Source organism: Neophocaena asiaeorientalis, unplaced genomic scaffold, assembly GCF_003031525.2.
Source record: "Neophocaena asiaeorientalis asiaeorientalis breed wild unplaced genomic scaffold, Neophocaena_asiaeorientalis_V1.1 scaffold82, whole genome shotgun sequence".
Taxonomy (NCBI): domain Eukaryota; kingdom Metazoa; phylum Chordata; class Mammalia; order Artiodactyla; family Phocoenidae; genus Neophocaena; species Neophocaena asiaeorientalis.
In genome coordinates, this window is record NW_020173068.1 from 1784111 (window position 1) to 1803215 (window position 19105).

At 54.4% G+C, this 19105-nt stretch overlaps 1 protein-coding gene across 1 annotated transcript in view; it reads right to left on the reverse strand.

Moving 5' to 3' along the window:
- Window positions 1-13036, reverse strand: part of EBF4 (EBF transcription factor 4) — a 53867-nt gene extending 40831 nt beyond the window's left edge. The window contains 5 exon segments of the mRNA XM_024743070.1: window positions 611-684; window positions 2252-2307; window positions 2480-2543; window positions 2783-2939; window positions 12900-13036. Coding sequence (XP_024598838.1) covers window positions 611-684; window positions 2252-2307; window positions 2480-2543; window positions 2783-2939; window positions 12900-13036 — 488 coding nt within the window.
- Window positions 13037-19105: the final 6069 nt, after the last annotated feature.

Genomic DNA, 19105 nt, shown 5'->3' on the forward strand with positions numbered 1-19105 from the left:
AAATACCATGTGACTAGCGCCCCAGAAGCCCCCTCATGCCTCCTCCTGGTCACTGCCCTTCCCAAGGGTAGCCACTGTCCCAACCAGATTTTTGAACACAATTTCTTTTCCACGTATGAAGAGCTGCCTCGGAGGACCCTTCCTGACTGACATCTCCTGGTGAGCCCTTGCCTAGAAATGCCAAGCTCTGGGGTAATGGGGAAGGGGAGTCTAGCACTGTGTTCCCTCTTCCCCATCCTGCCTGCCCAGGGGGTGCCCTTAAGTTCACATAAGAGGCAGCAAAGTTTCCTCCTCCAGCTTCTGAGCTAACCCAGGAGGCCCAGGCCCTGCCTCCATCTCCCAGGGAGCCCTCCCCAGAGCTTTATTAGTTAAGCTTCCCAGTAGCAGCAGGAGGCCTCTCTTACAAAAACACTCAGAGAAGCCACATAAACAGGCCAGGCTAATGGGTCCTCAAGGACCCTCTCCTCAGCCAGCACTGTGCCCAGGGGCCTCACTCTTCCCTCATCACCCCCCACCCCCAGGCTTCCCTGGGGATCAGTGGGGAGGGGGTTGGTGGCAGTGGTAGGGGTCGGGGCAAGAGGCCAGGGGCAGGTGACCTAGCCCTTCTCACCTGCACATGATCTCGTGGGTGAGTAGCACGCGGCACATTTCGGGGTTCTTGTCCTGCCCCTCGTAGATGATGGCCTGGGGAAGGGGAAGTGCGCAGGCTGGAGGGGAAGGAGGCTCCTCTCAAGGCCAGGTGGAAGGGCAGCTGGGCCCTGCTCCCAGGGAAGAGTACGCCCTCCAACTCTCTCTGGGAGCCCAGGAATGCAAAGAGGGAGCTGGGAACCTGGCTTCCCAAAGCAGTACCACTATCAGAATGGGCAAGAGTGGCATGAGGTCTACAGATTCTGCCTGTCCACAGGCAGCTCTTTCCGGAGCCAGCTCTGCTCAGGGGCAGGGAGGTCCCCAGATCACCATGACCAAGGTCAGGCTGCCGGGAGGGCAGACACACTCCAACCTCCACGGTTCTCACAAGCATTGTCCCTCCAGGCTGTCCCGCTGGCTCCTTGGCCCCTCTCCCCACCCCTATCACCTCCGCAGGCCAGGCCAGTGGCTCCCTCTTGGACTGCTGGATCAACCCTGAAGCAAGGAGTGAGCTGCCCAAACCACACATTTGGCTTCCACCTTATAACCTCTGTGCCACGCAGCCATCCCTTATTTGTGGGTCCCTCTCTCTCCGGACGTTCTCCAACCCCTTCCACACTTGTTGACCATGCAATCCCACTTTGCCACTGCCTGGTCCGCCTCGCACACCATGGCGACCACAGGCTTCCTAGATACACACCACTTCTTCCTCTGCCCTGGGATTGGGTGAGGGCTGCTGGAAGACTGTCTGTGTGGGAAAGCCCAAGTCTCCACCTCAAGTTGCAGGCCACTGATTTTCACATCTGAGACTCAGCCCTGCTCCTTTACCAGTGCACACAACCTCTCTGAAAAGCCTGAGGCTTGGGGCCCTGTGGCTGCACAATCCGTCAGGGCTGACTCAGGTTTCAGTTGCCCCGAGCTCCTCATGCTGGTCCCTGAGCCTCCTTCTCTTGTCTTTTCAAGTCAGCAAGGTACTGAGGGCCTGCAGTGGAAGCTCTGGGGCCCCACTCAGTCCCCTCTCCTGGACCAGTGCACCCTTCCCCCAGCTGTGGGTAGCATTAGCTGCTAAGGGCTTTCTCTTGAGAACTGCTCTCAGCAGACAGGAGCTTGCTTCCCCTGAAAATGTCTGGAAGGTTACACTCTCCCCTTGGGAGTGGTCCCAGCCAGTAACTGACCAATACAGGGGACAGAATCCTGGCCTCCTTGCCTCAAGGGGGAACAACTCTGGTGCCATTCCTTCTCCAGGGCTCCTCGTGGATCAGGCTGAGGCTAGACTCCAGCTGAGACCACATCCTTGCTGAGCATCCCCTGCCCTGTCCTGCTTCTCCTCCCTCCCCTTCTAAGAGCTTCTTCCCTCCTCCCCTATAAACCACATGTACCTGAATCCCCATCTAGGCTGAACTTCTAGGTAACAGGACCTAAGACAAAGTCGTTGAACAAGTATTGTCTTTTTCTTGTCTAGAGGGCAAAAGCTACACCTCCTCCTCCTGTGGACAGCTAGACTGGTGAGGATGAAGGGCATGGGGGAAGTGGGGGCAGGGACAAGGATGCTTGCTCAGACCACAGGGAGATGGGGGTCAGAGAAGGGGCTGGAGAGGCCTGAGCGTCCCCTGGGCTGGCTCACCTGCTTGGACACGGAGTCGATGAGACGCACATAGAGGTCCTGTTCTGTCCGAAGTCCTAAGGGTGGAAAGGCAGAGAGGGCTTGCTATTTGGGGAGCCCCTGTGGCTTCTGATGACTGAACACACTCCACACCTTTCCCTGCTGAAGCCAGGCCCCCTCCACCCTGACAGTGGGGCACCAAGTGTCACATGGTGCTGCGGTACCCAGTGGGCAGTGGGCCTCACTCACCGTTGTTATATACCAGCCGGAGGCGATAATGGATCCCGTTGTTTGTCTTTTCAGCTCCGGGCTCCTGCAGGGACAAGATACGGAGGATGCATGGTGCTCCCGGGGATCCTCCAGCCACAGCCCTCCCCCCGACTCCCTTCCCACCCAAACCTCCTCCCTACCCCCCTCCCTCCCATCCATTCACCACCCCCTTCTCCACTTCTCCACCACCTATCCATCATCTGCTCCAGTGGGAGGGGGTTCCCTGAAACCCTCCCCAGCCCCCCACCCTGTTCCTTCCCAGCGAGCCCATGAGCCTCTCACTCGGTCCTTCTCCACAAAGTCGATGAAAGCTGTACGCTCCACCTCCACCGGCTGCCCCTGCCGGTCATACATGGCCAGCACGAAGTGGAAGAAGTTGGATTTCCTGAGGTTGGAGGGGGGCTGCTTCTCAAAATGTGCTCGTGCCAGGCCCACGCCACTGTGGGGAGGAAAGTTGCTGGGAAACCACTGGAAGTGCCCTCCAGAGAGAAAGACCCCGTCACCTCTGACCAGGTAGGTGGGCTGGCCAAGACTTGGCTCTGATGTGTCAAGAGTTTGGGCAAGAAACTGGATGGGCCCATTCCACCCTTGCCAGGGCCATCTCAGTTCTAGAAGAGGCCTCTCAGCCCTGAGGTCACCCCAGCCTGCTCCCATGGGAATAAGCAGCACAAGCACAGGTGACAACAGAGGCATCCCGGGCAGACTCCTTCCCAGACTTTTCCCTGGGCCTCACATTTTGGAAGGCTGATCTCTAAAACCAGATGAACAAGCAACCCATCTTACTGAACACAGGCTCCTGTGACTGCCCTTTAGGGCCTCACAGCTTCAAGGAGAAGCTGGGAGGTTTTGGAATGAATATCCCACTGTACCCCAGCTCCTGGCTATGTGCATGAGCCTACGGTATTGCCTGGGAGATGATGAAGTCCATCAGACTCTCAAGAGACATTGAACTGGCTCAGGGCCACTAGTCTGGCCAGCCTGGACCCTGGGCTATGGCTGAAGGTGGGAATGTCCTCCCTAGGTATAGGGGGACCTGCCTCCATGCCTGGAGGAAGACACCACTGGCTCCCTTGGGCAGAAGGATCTTCTGGTCTGGCCTTGCTTTCTCCTGGCTCATCAGAAACCAGTCCCAGAAGCAAAGCCAGGGTGAGAGCAGGAGGAGGAGAAGAACCAAGGCCCTATTCACCAAATATTTCCTGAACCCCAATGATGTACCAAGTGCTGGCCACATGGCACCACATGGGGCCAGAGTGAAACACCTGGAAGGGGAGGGAAGACAGATACAGAGAGCTGCAACACAAGACAGAGTGGTGGGTGCCCCCTAAGAGATGTCACTATATAAAAAACGGTAAAAGCAAAGGAAAAACGATTAATTCTTTCTGTGTGTGATGAAGGGAAGACTTCACGGTGATGGTGGCCTTCCCCCTGGTCTTTGAGGAATGAATAGGAGCTCAACAGGGGCAGGAGGCAAAAGGGCAGAACTAACAGCATAAGAAATGGCTGTAGGTATGAGGGTTAGTGTCACTGGACCACTTCAAAGACTGAAGTGAGGAGAGAAAAGGTTTTATTGGAAGTGCCAGACTATCCATGCATACAGAAACCAGGCCATGGAGTTTAGACTTTCTTCTCTGGGCCAAGGTCTTCCAAAGTGTGTTCTTTAGCTCTCTCATGGCTCCAGATCCTCATTCTATGAAAGAGTGCTATACCCACAACTGCTGGGAAATGCATACACAAGTGTATGTGGGGGGCCCTGGGACACCCTCCAGGAATGGACCCTCCTTGACCCGCTCAGGCCAGTGCTCCCCATGTGGTAGCGAGTCTCCAGGATGGTTCCCCATGATCCCTGCCTCCTGGTAGTCAGGTCCTTATATAGTCTCCTCCCATACTGCATCAGGATTGGTCTGTGTGGCCAATAGAATATGGCACAAGCGATAGCATACAATTTCTAAGGTTAGGTCATACAAGACACGTGGCTTCTGCCTTGTTCACGCTCTTGGATTAGTCACTCAGGGGGAAGCTGGCTGCTGTGTTGTGACGATACTCAAGCAGCCCTATGGAAGGTCCACGTGGAGAAGAACTGAACCCTCCTGCCAACAGCCGGCACGAACTGATCAGCTGTGTGAAGCCTACCAGCCCCAGTCAAGCCTTCAGATCACTGAAGCCTCATAAGAAACCCTGAGCCAGAACTACCCAGCTACACTGCTCCCTGATTTCTAACTTTACGAAACTGTGTGAGATAATGAATGTTGTTTTACGTTGCTGAGTTTGGGGGTGATTTTTTTTTTATGTGGCAACAGGTAACTAATACGCCATGCTTACTTGACTACAGAGCATTTTGGTGGACGGATGTGGTATGGAAAGTATGACTAAAGGCCACCAGAAGGTTCTGGTCAGGCAGGGCTTAGAAGATGCTGTAAGCAAGGAGGGCACAGTGTGGTAGAAAAGTGAGAGGCTGCTTCAGGGATGCAGAGGTGAGGATGAGAATGGTGGAACTGTCTTGAGAGCCATTTAGACCAGAGTCCCATCATGGACATGCCACTGTGACAACATCTGCCATACTCATCACTCCTTAATATTTTTCTTCGTATAATTTTAAATCAACTTACTCTTACTTGGCTTCTTGCAAAGCCATAATATCTGAAATGTCATGGGCTTCAGAAGCTTGTTGTGTTTTTACTCATACAGATTACAGTAAATAAACAATAAAATGAAAACCGTTCCTCCTCTTGAAAGCCTGCTCGGGAGCCTCAGTCGTCCATGTAAAATGCTAATTTTGGAGGCAGAAGTGACGGGTCTTGCTTGTTCCTTCCTGATCAAGATGAGGAGGGGGCCCCCAACACCTTCTCTTCCCCACCAAAGGTTATTTCTACACGTTCCTTGCTCCAGGATCATCCTCCTCCCTCCTTCCTCGGTGTCCCTCTCTTCTCCTTAGCCTCAGGCTTACAGTCCAAAGTCCAGGCCTTGACCCTCCCGCTTCCCACTTGCCAAGAGGCAGGGAAGCCTGAAGACAGCTTTGATCACAGCAGGCCCCTGATTACTGTTGATGAATATGCTAATGAGGCAGCAACCCTGACTCCTCCCTCCAGCCCCCAGGACCAGCTTAGGGGCAGTGAGGCTCCCCAGGGACAGGACCACCTGCGGGTAGATAAGGTCAGAAGGAGATGGGCTGTGGGGCCATCCCAGATCACTCTGCCCTTTACTCTGTCATCTAGCCCAGGAGAGGTGCCTGGAAGGCTCTCAGACAATGAGGAAAGAGCGTATAGAGAAAGAAAGAGGCCTTAACAGAGGAGGAGGTGGAGGCTGAGCGAGCACACAATCCCCTGGACCCCTCAACATACCCTATCTACACAGACACTCCTGTACTTCCCAGGCCAAGAGTCAATCAATAATGCTGAGCTTCCTCTCCCATCCATCCCTCTTGGCAAATACCAGTCAGTCCTGGGTCCTGGCTGCCTGGGGTTCCTACCAGGCTCCTAAGGACCAGACCTGGGAAGTCTGCCCTAAGCCCCAAGCCAAGCTCCATTCACAGGGCCTGCCCTCTCAGCAGGAGGGGATTCCTAGGGAGAGTGGTTCGGGGGAGCAGGGGAGGGGAAAGGGAGCAGGTATCCCTGCCTGGGGTCTGTGGACCAGTAGCCAGTGCTGCCAGCTGCAGGGCATCAAGGGGCTGCACTGTCCTACCCCACAGTGGGATCAGGCTCAATTCTACTTCCCTCGAGGCAGCCCAGCATCAGCCTCCATTCTCCACCTTGCTTAGTGGGTCTGAGGCACAATCACACACATCCACGCAAAGCAATGGGACAGAGGCGGCTAGTTTATAGCCTGGGACAGGGATCTCTATCATGAATGACAGCAGAACAATATGACCCCAAGCAGACCAGGACAGGATGGCAGAATAGGCAAAACCCCTGCTGGGCATGCCCAGGACTGCTCCTGGTCTGCGAATGTCTCCAGTTTACCCTGTTCATACCCCTGTGAGACAAGTGAGAAGACCAAGATGAAATGGAAAAGGTTTTGGTTTAAAGAAATCCTCAGGGCTTCCCTGGTGGCGTAGTGGTTGAGAGTCCACCTGCCGATGCAGGGGACACAGGTTCGTGCCCCGGTCCGGGAAGATCCCACATGCTGTGGAGCGGCTGGGCCCGTGAGCCGTGGCCGCTGAGCCTGCGCGTCCGGAGCCTGTGCTCCGCAATGAGAGAGGCCACGACAGTGAGAGGCCCGCATAACACAAATAAATAAATAAGTAAATTAAATAAAATAAAGAAATCCTCATATTTCCTATGAACACAGAGGACATGAGGATTAGAACAGCAGCTGGAGTGCCAGATGCAAGTCTGTCTGGACTTCTGGTTCCCCCAGGCACCTCCATGGCCTACCTGCCCGTGCAGTGGGTGACGAATCAGCATCCCTGAGCAGAGCTGCAAAGGGAGAGGGTGCGGAGGGGGAGGGGGGGACTTCTGCTTTTCTCCCCTTGGGAAGAGCTGATGCTCTTGTAATGAGAAAGCAAACCAAGATTAAAGAACAGAAAGAAAGAGACACAGAAATATGCTCAAACAGCTCAGAAGATAGACCCGGGCTGTGGAGAGGTCTGAGAGGCCTGCTGGGGCACCCTGGGAGAAGACATGTGCTCCCACAGTACCTTAGAGGCAGAGATGTGGATGAAGGCCAAGGTCTCTGATTCTGTGGTCTCCAAAGTGGGGTGGCCCACGACACCCACTGGGGTGTAGAGAGAAACTGCAAGGATGCTTATTGATAGGAATCCTTTATCTAGAAGAAGGGGGAGAGGCAGGAGGAGAGCCCCAGAAGTCTGGAGAGGCAAGTGTTTTTTATCTGGGTTTCCCCAGAAGCAGACCCTGAGACAAGGATTCATATGTGAACACTTTATGTGGGAGGTGTCCAGGAAACCTTGGCGGGTATAGGGAGTGAGAGAGAGAAGGAAAGGCAGTCCCTAACAGGTGCATTATCCATGAGTAACCACTGTGGGCAGCTGCAACTCAGCCGCCAGGGAGCTCTGGAAACAAGTCTAGAACATGTGCTTCAGCTAGTCAGAGGGCTGAGCAAGGGAGCTGGGGTCTTCATCGTCCAACTCCAGTCAGTCACTGGCTGAGGGCTTCTGGGGTGTCATCTCTCAGGTGCTTCTGGCCTGTTGTGCAGGTGGGTGGAGCAGGCTCTGGCCGTCTAAGAGTCTTAGGAGGCAGCTGCTGGTAGAGGAAGCAGACCCTTTCCCAAGGGTCCCCAGGGACATGGGTGGGGTAGCAACTCCCAGCCATCCAGAGGCCTGCGGTGTGATGGAAGCCAGCAAAGCTACAGCCCAAGGGCCTGCGTGCAGCCTGGCAATATGCACTGAGAACTGCCTCACCTGGTGCGTGTATTGCTGGAGGCTATAATTCAGAAACGTCTCATTCACTTAGCGTGATTAGTGCACAAAGCGTGCCACATACATGCCTTTTCCAGGTAAATGCAGCTGAGTGATGAAAACAGCCACATTAACCACTTTTGTAAGACTCCCAAATGATTTACACATCTCCTTGCTTTCTTAAAAAGATTGTTTTCAACAAAATGTTCAAAACACTTTCCTATCAATTACGGAGTGTGCTGAGGCGGTGGGCATGTGCTCCTGTAAAGAGCACGGATGTGGGAGGAGAAAGTGCTCATCTTCATATTTCTACCAGGGCCCACTCACCCCCTTCCCATCTTTTGAAATAGCCCCCAAATTAAAGGAGACTGGGACAGAAAAGCTTCGGTGTGCACAGCTATTTTTTTGGTTGGAGGACATCCGAGTATGGGTGTGTGTGGGCTTCCTGAGTACTGTGCTGGGAATCCAGGTTGAAGGTGACACCAAGGGCAACCAGACCTTCACAGCCTGAGTCATTCAGGTAACCTGTGCTTCAGAGTACAGGGGGATGCATATGGGGGCATCTGGGGGCTGCAGAGTTGTCTGGCTGCTATTGCTTGGCCACCCAGGAGTCCCTGGAGATGCTCCTTTTCGAGGCTGAGCAGGTTGCCCCAGGAACCTTCTTGCAGCAGCTGGACCTCGCCACAGCTGTCTAGGACAGAGGACGCCTCCCTCACAGTCAGTCTCGGCGCTCGGGTCAGAAGGCCATTCATAAGTCTTTACATCCTTGATTAGGTACTTATTATAAGTGCTAGCAATTTAAAACAAGCATCTCAAATCCCACAGAGGACAATGGCCGAGACTGGAGCTTTGGCCTTCCCCCAGAGGCACCTTCAGGCCTTTGTCTCCCCTGCACTCCTCTGCCTTCTACTAAATGCTAACTCTTGCCTGTCTTGGCAGCCCAAGGTTCCGAGCAGTGCCTTGGCTTGGGCCTGATCCATCTTGGAATCTGGGACGCTGGGGAAACGGGGAGAAGCCCTGTTGTTATCAGCAGTTGGGGGAGGCTCCTTTTTGATCCCCCCTCCACCCTGGAGGTGGAAGGAGTAAAAGTGTGTATTTCCTGCATCTCATCCTTTGTCTCAGATTTCCCTACTGTCTCTGCTAAATCTAGATCTTCTTTTCCCCATCCTAGCATGGTTGCGTAAGTCCCACCTTCCTCTCCTCTGCATCCTCTCTTCCTCCAAGCATCCTACTGGTCGTAGATCTCCCTGCAGGCATCCTTTGGGTCCCTGAGACTGCTGATAATCATCAAGCTGGGCCTGGCATTCCCGACTCCAGCCAAGATCTATTGGCCTAGCCCAGAGCCTGGGAAGATAAAAGCAGAGGCTCACTGGGGTGAACGCACCCCAACAATGCGACAGTGCAGGCAGGAGGACCTGGTGCCTAGAGGCAGCTGCCCGGAACCTGGGTCTGGAAGGGCCTGCCAGAGATGAGGCTTTGGGGCTGCTTCATATCCCCTGTCCCACTGCCCCAGAAGGGGCTCTGCTCACTTGCCCCAGGAAATTATCTCAGCCATCAGGTCCCTGGATGAGGGGGGAGGGGAGGATCTCACTAGCCAGCTTTCCCATGTTTCCTCTTGCTCTCAATTCTACCCAAAGACTGTCCACCCTCTTCTCTGTGCCCACCCCCCTCGCCACCCACCCACAGGCCTGCCTGCCAGGTCCCAGGCTGAGGAAGAGCTATTAATTATTAAAGCAAACAAAAGCATTTCCTAGCAGGGATGCTAGCCTGCTGCTGCTTACAGGAAACGCAGCCCCAGCTGGCTTCCCTCTCATGGCCCAGCTAGTGTTCTGGGACCAGCTCAAGGGGGAGGGCTAGCCTGGGTGCTCCAGGAGTCTCCCCAGGCTGGGAGTCGCATCAGAAGGAGAGTAGAACTGCTTCTGTGCTGAGAGATAAAGTCCTGTTGGCCCAGGGTAGGCCAGGGATCCTTGTGCAGAGTTCCCCACCAGGAAGACCCTGCCAGCCTTCCCTCTTACCTCCAGTGTATGGTAGGCAGCCTCTCTTTTCTCCCTACCCCTCTTGCGCTCAGAACTTTCCTTCCTGTTGGCGGGCCCTCCCTCACTGATCTTAGCAGGCTCTGGGCTTTCTCCTCCTTCTCCACCTTCTGAAAAACCCTGGCGCTGTAAAGCTGGGCAGCAGCAGCTGCTCCAGTACCTGGTTCCTGGGGTCAGGTAGTTCACCAACGTGGACAGCGGAGCCCAACAAAAACGGACTTAGTAACCTTCTAACACGCACTCCTGCTTCCTGCAGCAGATACTCATTACCCCCTATTGACTGCTCGAGCCTGGTGCTGTGGACACGAGGATGACTGAGCCACCATCCATGCCCTAAAGGAAGGTGTAGGCTGGCAGGGCAAGGAAGCCCAGGGCAGGCAGGGCACAGCTGACTCTGGCCTGTGATAAGCATCCTTAGACAGCACTAAGAACTGCTCCCCTGGGCCGGATGCGAGGGCACAGAGAGGGAAGGTGCTGGGGGGGAGGGTTCCAGAGGTTGTAAGATTTTATTCAGTGGGTGTGTGGGTGCTGGGAGCAGGGGAACTGTTTCAAGAGACATTATTGGATGCCAAGAGTCATACAGAGGCTGAGAGGAAGCTTGGGATCAGACTGTGATGGGCCTTGATTGCTGAGTATCTGGGAGGAAGTGTGTGTGTGTGGGTCACTGAAGTTTTTAATTGGGGAGGGACACAATCAGAGAAGAGTTCTTTGGAAATGTTTCTTTGGCCCCTGGTGCATGGCAGACGGTTTGCGGGGCGGGGGGCGAGGTGGGAGGCTGGGACAGTGGGCTAGCAGGCTGAGGTGATACACTGGGGTTAACCTTCAAGCCAGGGAGGAAAGTTGTGGAGGGCAAGAGTGTGTTTCATGGTTACGAGCTGGCCGTGGGCACTGTGATTAAGAATAGGACCCAGAGGCACCGTCCGGAAGCCTTGACAAGCTGGCGGCTGTGGGGTGAAGGCAAAGAGCGCATCAAAGACAGCTGTCAGACCCCAAGCAACCTTGCAGGGAGTGTTCCAGGGCAAGTTCCTCCGAGACAGAGGGAGAGGAGCCTTCGGAGGTGGAAGAGGGGGGCGGGGCAGGGAAAGGAATTCCTGTCATTGTTGTTTTAGGATGAAAAGGCCCAAACAGAGGACTGATGGAGGATCAAGAACCAATGGATGAGATAATGACATCTCAGGAAAAATGAGAAAGAAGTACCTCCCACCTGCTCCCATCGGCAGGAGGTGCCCAGAGGCAACCAAACGTGTGGGGGCTCCCAATCTGTGTCCTGAGACAGAGAAGCCTCTGGACTTGGAGATGAGCAGCCCAGGCCTGAAGAAATTCCTCTCTTCAAACTGGGGAGGCCTTCTGAGTCCTGGTGATGCGGCCCTGGGGACTCAGACTGGACACCTCAACCCCACTCAAGACCTCTTCCCCATGTGCAGACAACAATCTCATGGGAAGAGCCTCATCGCCACACTTCCTGCACCCACACAGGCTACAAGGGCACTGCCTCCTTCCCATCGGCTTCCTGCTCATCAAACCTGCTGACAGGGACAGAGGGGAGCATCAGAGAGAAATAGGAACCTTAAACCATGAGGCCCCACTGGAAAACTTCATCCTCTTACAAGGAGCTCTCACCACAAAGGCGGTGGTGGAGAAAAAGACAAAGAAATTGACCAACTCAAATTAAGTGAAAAACCAGAACCAAAAGAAAAACAAACAGGATACAGAATTGTATGTATAACACAGGAAAAAAATATGTTAATGGGAAGATGGGAAGGAAATACACTAAACTATTGACAGTAGCTATTTAGAGAGATGGGGTTTTGTTTTCTATTTTCATTTTTTTTCTAGAAAAGTTATATCATGAGTAAAAATATGGATATTAATTCATAGGCAAGACCCTTTCTCTTCCTAAAACGGTGAGCTCCAGAGAGAGGCCCTGGTGCTCCCTCTGGACAGTCATGAAAGCACAGGAATGCAGGAACACCATTCAGTTTGAACATGAAACAAGATGTGTGTCTGTTAAGGGGTGAGGTTGGGGTTGGTGGTGGGGTGGTATCCCCTGAACAGGATTGGGGCTGTGAATGTGTGGCTGGCATCCAGGTCTGGTCTGCCCTGGAAACCCCCCAGCAAAATCCCTTCCAGCTGCTGGACAATCAGCTGCTCAGACCTCTGGGAAGCCCAGCTCCCAAGTGTCCCATATGTCTGCAGAGGCAGCACCTCCCTAGTCCCAGGCACTGAGAACTCCAGGTAGGATGTCTAACCTCCCCTCCCCTTGCTCACAACTGGGGATACAAAAAGCCCAGGTGCTGTGGGGGGCTGGTCAACGAACCATTATGCTTCCTTTCCAAATCCAGGAGTCCATCCCCCACCCAGGCTCCCTGCCCAGACTCCTGCAAAGGAGTCAGAGGAGATGGGTGTGGGTGCTGGGTTCCCAGGAACCCCCTGCCTTGGGTAGGACCCACCAGAAAAACACCTGGAGGGACCTGAGAGGCCCTGACCCATCCTCAGCCCCAATCATTCCACCAAGCCGACTGCCCACCTCATCTCTTCCCCACCAGCCGCTTCTCCAGCTCCACACATCCCCATCCTCCAACTCTGAGGGATGTGACAAAGCAGAAAGGGGGCTGGGATTCGTGCCTTTCCTGGCCGAGATTTATGGAACTCGACAAGGAGGGGCACTTAACTGCCTGAGAAGGAGGGGTGAGCAGTTCCTTAACAGCTGGTGGCTGTGGGACTGCGGGCAGCCGGGAGACCTCCTCCTCTAGAGCCATGGACTGCTGGGCCAGCGAGCGGTAGTCAGAAATCAGAGCCGGGACATCCAGGAGTGGAGGCAGAAGCCCCGCCCCGGCCCGCCCCACATTCTCAGGAAGAAGCAGAGGCGCTCAGGGAGAGGTGGGCACAAGAGCTTGCCGGGACAGTGCAGAGTTGGGGCTCCCTCCAACCCCTCGCCCCAGCAGCTCAGCAAGCTGAGAGACGGCGGCGCGGAGCCGTCCAACCCGAGCGCGCCCTGTCGCGTCCGAGCGCTTACCTCTGCGCCGCGGTGCTGGCGTCCAGGATGCCCGCGCCCTGCATCCAGGAGCGCACCGAGCCCAGGCCGGCGGACAGCAGCGGCTCCTCCTTCAGGTTCAGCCCGCCGCGGGGCAGAGCGTCCTGCGCAGGAAACATAAGGGCGCGCAGTCGGTGGGCGCTCCCACAGCCGGGGATCCGGTCCCGCCGAGGCTGCGGGGCGTCTCAGCTCCGCCCGCCCGACGGCACCCGGCGCCTGCAGGAGCGCAGCGCAGCGCCAGTCCCGGCCGCTCAGTGCGCGCCAGCCTCCTGGGCGCTCCCTCGGAGAAAGCGGGTCCGCGAGCGCCGGCGCTGTCCCCTCCCCTCCCGGGGCGCGGGGCGGGGAGATGGAGGGATTTCCCCGCGGCCTGAGCGCCGGCGGGCTGACTGAGCGCGGGGCGGTGAGGGAGGGGAGCGGAGATGGCACCCGGTCCGCGCAGAGGCGCCCTAGAGGCGCGCTCTGGCGGCTGCCCAGGGCCGCGGTCGTCGGAGTGGGGGCCCGAGCACCCCTTGAGCGGGAAGGAACGGGAGGGACCAGCGTGGGCCCGGGAGGCCCGGGCAACGAGCTGACTGGGCTGCGAGGCGGGGGAGCCCGGGCGAAGCCGGAGGAGCGAGCAGGGCCGCACTCAAGAAACCTCCGCCGCCTCCGGGTCGCCACTGGACGAAGTCCCGGCTTCTTCTCCACTCATCTTCGTGTCCCAAGTACCCGCCGTACTCTCCACGCCGACGCCCGGTTCCTGCACTTGCCGCTCATTTTGACGCCTTCAGGCTTTTACTCTTGATGTTCTTTGCTCGCCCCATTAGTCCTGTCCGCCTTCCCCTGACCTCAGTTTAACCTCAGCCTGGGACTCAAACCTTTCTCCCTTAGGCTGGGCCCCAGACGCGTCGAGCGCAGTCCCTGCATCCCCCATCCCTAGTCCAGTCCGTGGCTTGTCTAAAAACTAAAGCATTTTCGTTTCCAACCTGTGCCTTTCAGACACGTCTTGGTTTTTGATGCATGTTGGATACTGAGTTAGGACTCACTTCCTCTTGTTCCCCAGCCAGAGAATCTTCCTTCTCAGATTTCATTCCTCTTAGTTCCCGGGCCAGAAATCATCTCGCCCTTTACCCGAGGGCTGAGCCGTTTCTGACCCTCTCCCCACATTCTGGCTTGGTGTGTCCTGACCAGGCTTTGAACAAGCCCAGAATGAGTCCAGCACTTCCCTGCAGAACAGCATGGGGGTGGCCTACCCAGCCTGCTGCTTCATTTTCAGACACCCCTGGAATATCACTTTCCTGCCCCAGCTGACTCCCATCCTCTTTTGGGGGGCCTCCAAGTGTGCAGTTAGTGGTCCACCCCACATGGACCCAAATGAAGGTCCCGGGGCCACTACTGGGCCTCCTACTACCCCAGAGGCACCCCCACCTCCTTTTCTGACCTATGCCCCCCTCCCCATCACCTGCTGTCACTCCCACCCAGACTTCTCAAGGTCTCAGTTTTTACCCCAGGGATTATCAAAGGTAGTCTCTCCTTAAGGTGAATTCTTAGACCAGTCTTTTTCTCCATCTCCTTATCTGACTCTAAATCCTTGCTCCTCCCAGTGTGGTCCCTGGACCAGCAGCTTCAGCATTAAGTGGGAGCTTGTCAGAAATGCAGAATCTTAGGCCCTGCCCAGTCCTGCTAAATCAGAGCCGACCTTGTACCATGATTCCATGTGATTTGCAAGCACATTACATTTGAGAAGCAATGCTCTAGAGAAACCCCCCAAGGCTGTTACATACTTGCTCCACCCCTCTCTCCAACCTTCAAACCTACCTCTGGCTCTCTAAAATTTCCAACAGACAGCCTACCTCTTATTTACTGGAGAGATTACAGGGAATCTTGGCAGAATCCTGCTGGCCTTCTCAGCCGTCCATGTTTTTCCTCCTTTCTCAGTCTTCTCACCCATTCTTTTTTCCCCCTGCACCCAGAGAAGCATGTGGGCTCAGGGACCTCTTTGCTCAGTCCCTTCTTCTGCACCTCCTGATGTTGTCCCATGCAATCTGTTCGTGTGTTGACACTCCTTTCCTCTGCTCAGACCTCCCCATTCTTAAAAGAACCCTCCCTTTGTCCCTGCCTCCTCCTCCTCCTACTTGTGCCACTCCTGTTTCTGAGAAAGTTCACAGGCGCACTCCGCCAAGGCTGCCTTGCCAGCCCCCAGCAAGCCACTCTTGAAGCCCTGTTGGTCTGGCTCCCTTCCAGTTCTGCCGCTGTTTGTTCCTCTCTCTCGGCCTCAGGCCCTCTGACCCCCCGTGCAGCACTGGGCCCGGCGCACCTGCCTCCTCCACACACCTGGGAAGGCCATCCTGATGACCAGAGCACACCGTCTCTCCTCTTACCCCTGGGTGCGCCCCAGCTTGCTGTGTCCTGCTCCCTTCTCCTTTTCTTCTCTTAGAGAACTCAGGCTTTCCCACAGTCTCAGGGGACATCTTTGGGGAAATGATGTCCTAGTGTGGGCCTCCATCTGCTTCTGTCAGTCCTGAACATCCACTGGTGAGGATAGAGCTGTTCTTGACCCTTGGGGAGGAGGGGAACACCAGCTTCCAGGGAGCGGCCCTCTCCCAAGTAGCTCTGCCCCTGAGCCGGGGCTGGGGTTGCTTCATCTCCACATGCCCAGCCACGTTCATGCCCATTCCCCACAAACCAGCTCTTCCTCCTGGCTCCCCTGTGTCTGTCCATGACACCTCCTCCTGATGCCCACCAGGTTTGGGGCCCAGGAATTCATCTCTGATACTTTCCTTGCCTGCCCAATAGCCACCTCTTTGTCAAGTCTCAAGGATTCTCCCTCCTTGTCCTTCTCTCTACCCCAGGGCCCACAGTGAATATCTTTAACAATGAATTTACTTGCCCTCCACTGGACTCCACCCTGTCTTGGAAGAGGAATCTGCCCCAGTCTGAGGACAGCCTCCTTAGCTATCTTCTTGCCCCCACCTGTCTACCTGCAACCACCCTCCATCCTCCTGCCAGTTTTTAAAAGCAAGCCATCACCTGCTTAGAAACTTCCAAGTGTCTCTCTTGGCTCCCCAAGTAGACATTTAGGGACTTAGTTTAGGGATATTCTAGGCCCTCTGATGCCTGATCCAAACGTTCTTGCCAGCTTTCCCTCCATTCCCTTGCTGTGTGAGTCCCTTGCTTGCCTGACACAGAAGATCTACTGTTTTCCAAATGCAGACACAGGTCCCACACTCTCAGCTCCATGCCCCTACTCTGGCTGTGCCCTCCAGCTGTAGTGCCCTCACTTTTGCAACACCTTTCTTCTCTGGGAGGCAACGGGGTCCACATTCTTTTCACGATGATTGAATGGCTTTGGTGTTGCAAGTCTTCATGGTTCTAGAAGCCTCTTCCTAAGGTAGATTTGGGGGATAGGTGCTCAGAATTAACCTGGGCAGAAAGGGGAGTCACTCAACCCAGAGATGGGCTCCTGACTTGTGTGGGTTTCTATCTTGTATTAACCACATGGACTAGAAAGAAACCAACCAGGATGGTGTTTGAGGCTTCCCAGGGCCTGCAGCCCCTGAGAAGGTCTTCTGGGTTAGAGCTGCTGAACGAATGGGCAAGGCCCTGGGTGATGAGAATACCAACTGGGCCCAGCAGGGCAAATTCTGGGTCAGCTTTTGGAGTCAGAGGTAAGTATCTCTGCTTTAGATCCAGGAAGTCTGTTTCTTGGAACTCCTTGTGTGTTTTTATTTTGTATTTTTTATTTTAGTTCCTTTGACAAAGTTCTCCTCTCAAACCGTTGTAGCTTCATGAGAAAGGGATTTGGGGGCCTGCTGTAGCTGTGTTCACAGAGAGCTGGAGGGGTGGTAGTGACAGATAGAGGATGCTGGGTCCAAGGCCACAGAGAACGCCAGTCCTTTCTGGCCCAGGCAGAGGCTCACCCCAGGTCACCAGTCCAGAGCCTCTGACCTCATCCTTCTCCATCATGGACATTTGTGCTCATACTACAGGAAGGGTTCTTGTCATGTGCCTGGTGCTAGAGAATAAGCAAAGCCTAAAACACAGGCTGTGTCCTTATGGGTACCACAGTGTGGTGGTGGGAGATGTGTAAACACTCAGTGTCACTCCAGAATGACCTGGGCTGATAAAGATGCAGGTGCAAATACTGGGACCAGCACAGAAGAAGGGCCTGAGCCTAAGAGGGGAGAAAGCGGTCTTGGGCAGAAGGATCAGCATCTGTAACGACTGGCAGAGCTGAGTGAGTGGGTTTGCAGCACTTGCTTCAAGGTAGAAGCTTCTAGCACCTGGAGCATCATGCTTGTGCCTAGGATGCCATGCTGAGGAGCGTGGAATGTTTCCTGTAGGCCTGGGCCTTAAAACAATATTTAAAAAATCAACAGAACTCTCTCTCTCTCTCCCCCCACCAAAGGGGGGTGCAGCACCGTAGAAAACAAATCCAAAGTGGCACATTAGGCAGAAGTGCCCTTGACCAGACTGTGTGTTGGGCCATAGAGCCCCCTGGAGGCCCCAAAGTGTTAAGTCAGCACTCGGATCCACTTCATGTCAACTTCCCTGATGGGAATTAAAATATAGGAAGAATTTAAAAATTAAAGCATGCACTAAATATGGCTGTTCGCATAGTTCTGTGAAGAAACAGAAATGGCTAGGGCCATCCCAGAAGGCTTCCTGGTGGGCATGCCCCAGCTCTTAGCCTTCCTCCCTTTTGCCTCCTGAGGTCTTTTCAACTGCTTCAGGAAAACTTGCACTACAGGTGTTATTTGACCTTAGGATCCATCCCATTCCCCGCATCGAGGCTGAGTTATTAAATTTTATATAATAACTCAATGGGAGCCACAATGGTGGACCCTTTCGTCAGGAGAGTTGTACTCCCATCTTCAATCTCTGGGCTGGAGCACAGGCTGTGTGTCCCCTCAATATTCCAAGTTGTTCACACCCCTTCCAATCACAAACCGTCTCAAAGACAACCAATCTCAATCTCAGTCCCTGCTGAGGAAGAGGAAAGGAACCATTTCCCTTGTGGAGCAAGATCTGCACAGGACTGACCCTTTGTTCATCCTCCAGGTTTCAGAGAGGGTCCAGGACCTGCAGGTTTCTAACCTAAATCTGTAACAGCACCAGCAGTATCCCTGGAGGGCTGCCCCTTAGCTACCCACAGGCAGTGGCAGAAAGTCTGAAATGACAGCATCAGCCCCCACCCCCAACTGTGTAAGCTTCAGTCAGCAGGGAGGAAGGCTAAGAGCTGGAACATACCCACCAGGAAGCCTTCTGGGATGGCCCTAGCCATTTTGTTTCTTCGTGGAACTATGTGAACAGCTATATTTAGTGCATGATTTAATTTTATATATATAACTTGGCATGGGGAAGGTCAAATTTCTTTTCTGATTGCTGTGGGGTCAACAAGAAAGGAAGCCATCACCCCTGAAGTGGAGCAGGGTGGGTAGGGGTCAGGGGAATGGAGTGGGTAGGTTGGAGGGGGCCATTGTTCACCTTGTCCTGGGTGAAGTGGGGAGAAGACCTGGCAGAGGCTGATTCTCCAGGAGGCTTAAGCTCATCCACACAGGCCCTTTCCAAGGCCCTTCACAAACTCCTTGCAATGTGTTCCCATGCTTATATATAATTGTGTATTTGTAATGTTGTATTTTTCTTCTTGAAGGGCCACCCTCCAATTGTATAAGCTTAAGCCCCACCCCACCCCTCCCCCAAACCTAAATCTTCCCTTAGGATCTGGAGTTGGGTAGGAACAGTTAGGTGGGCTACATACTCAGTCCCATAATACTCTGTTTCTCCTTGGCCCTGCCTGACTCATCCGCCACCATTTCTTCACCCCAAAAAACATCTGCCACACCCTTCAGAACCCTTCTCCCTAATTAGCCAACTTCCTCATATTCTCAACATATCTTTTAAAGGTTTCTCTCATCTCTAGCCTTAACTGAAACCTGGATGACACCTGTTATGGACTGACTGTTTATGTCCCTTTGAAATTCATATGTTGGAGCCCTAACTTCCAATGTGACTGTATTTGGAGACAGGACCTGTGAGGAGGTGATAAAGGTTAAATGAGGTCATAAGGATGGTGCCCTGATTTGATAGGGCTGTGCCATTAGAAGGGGAAGAGATACCAGAGCTCTCTCCATCATGTGAGGACACAGCAAGAAGGCAACCATCTGCAAGCCAGGAAGAGAGTCCTCATGTTACCACATCGAACTTGGGTT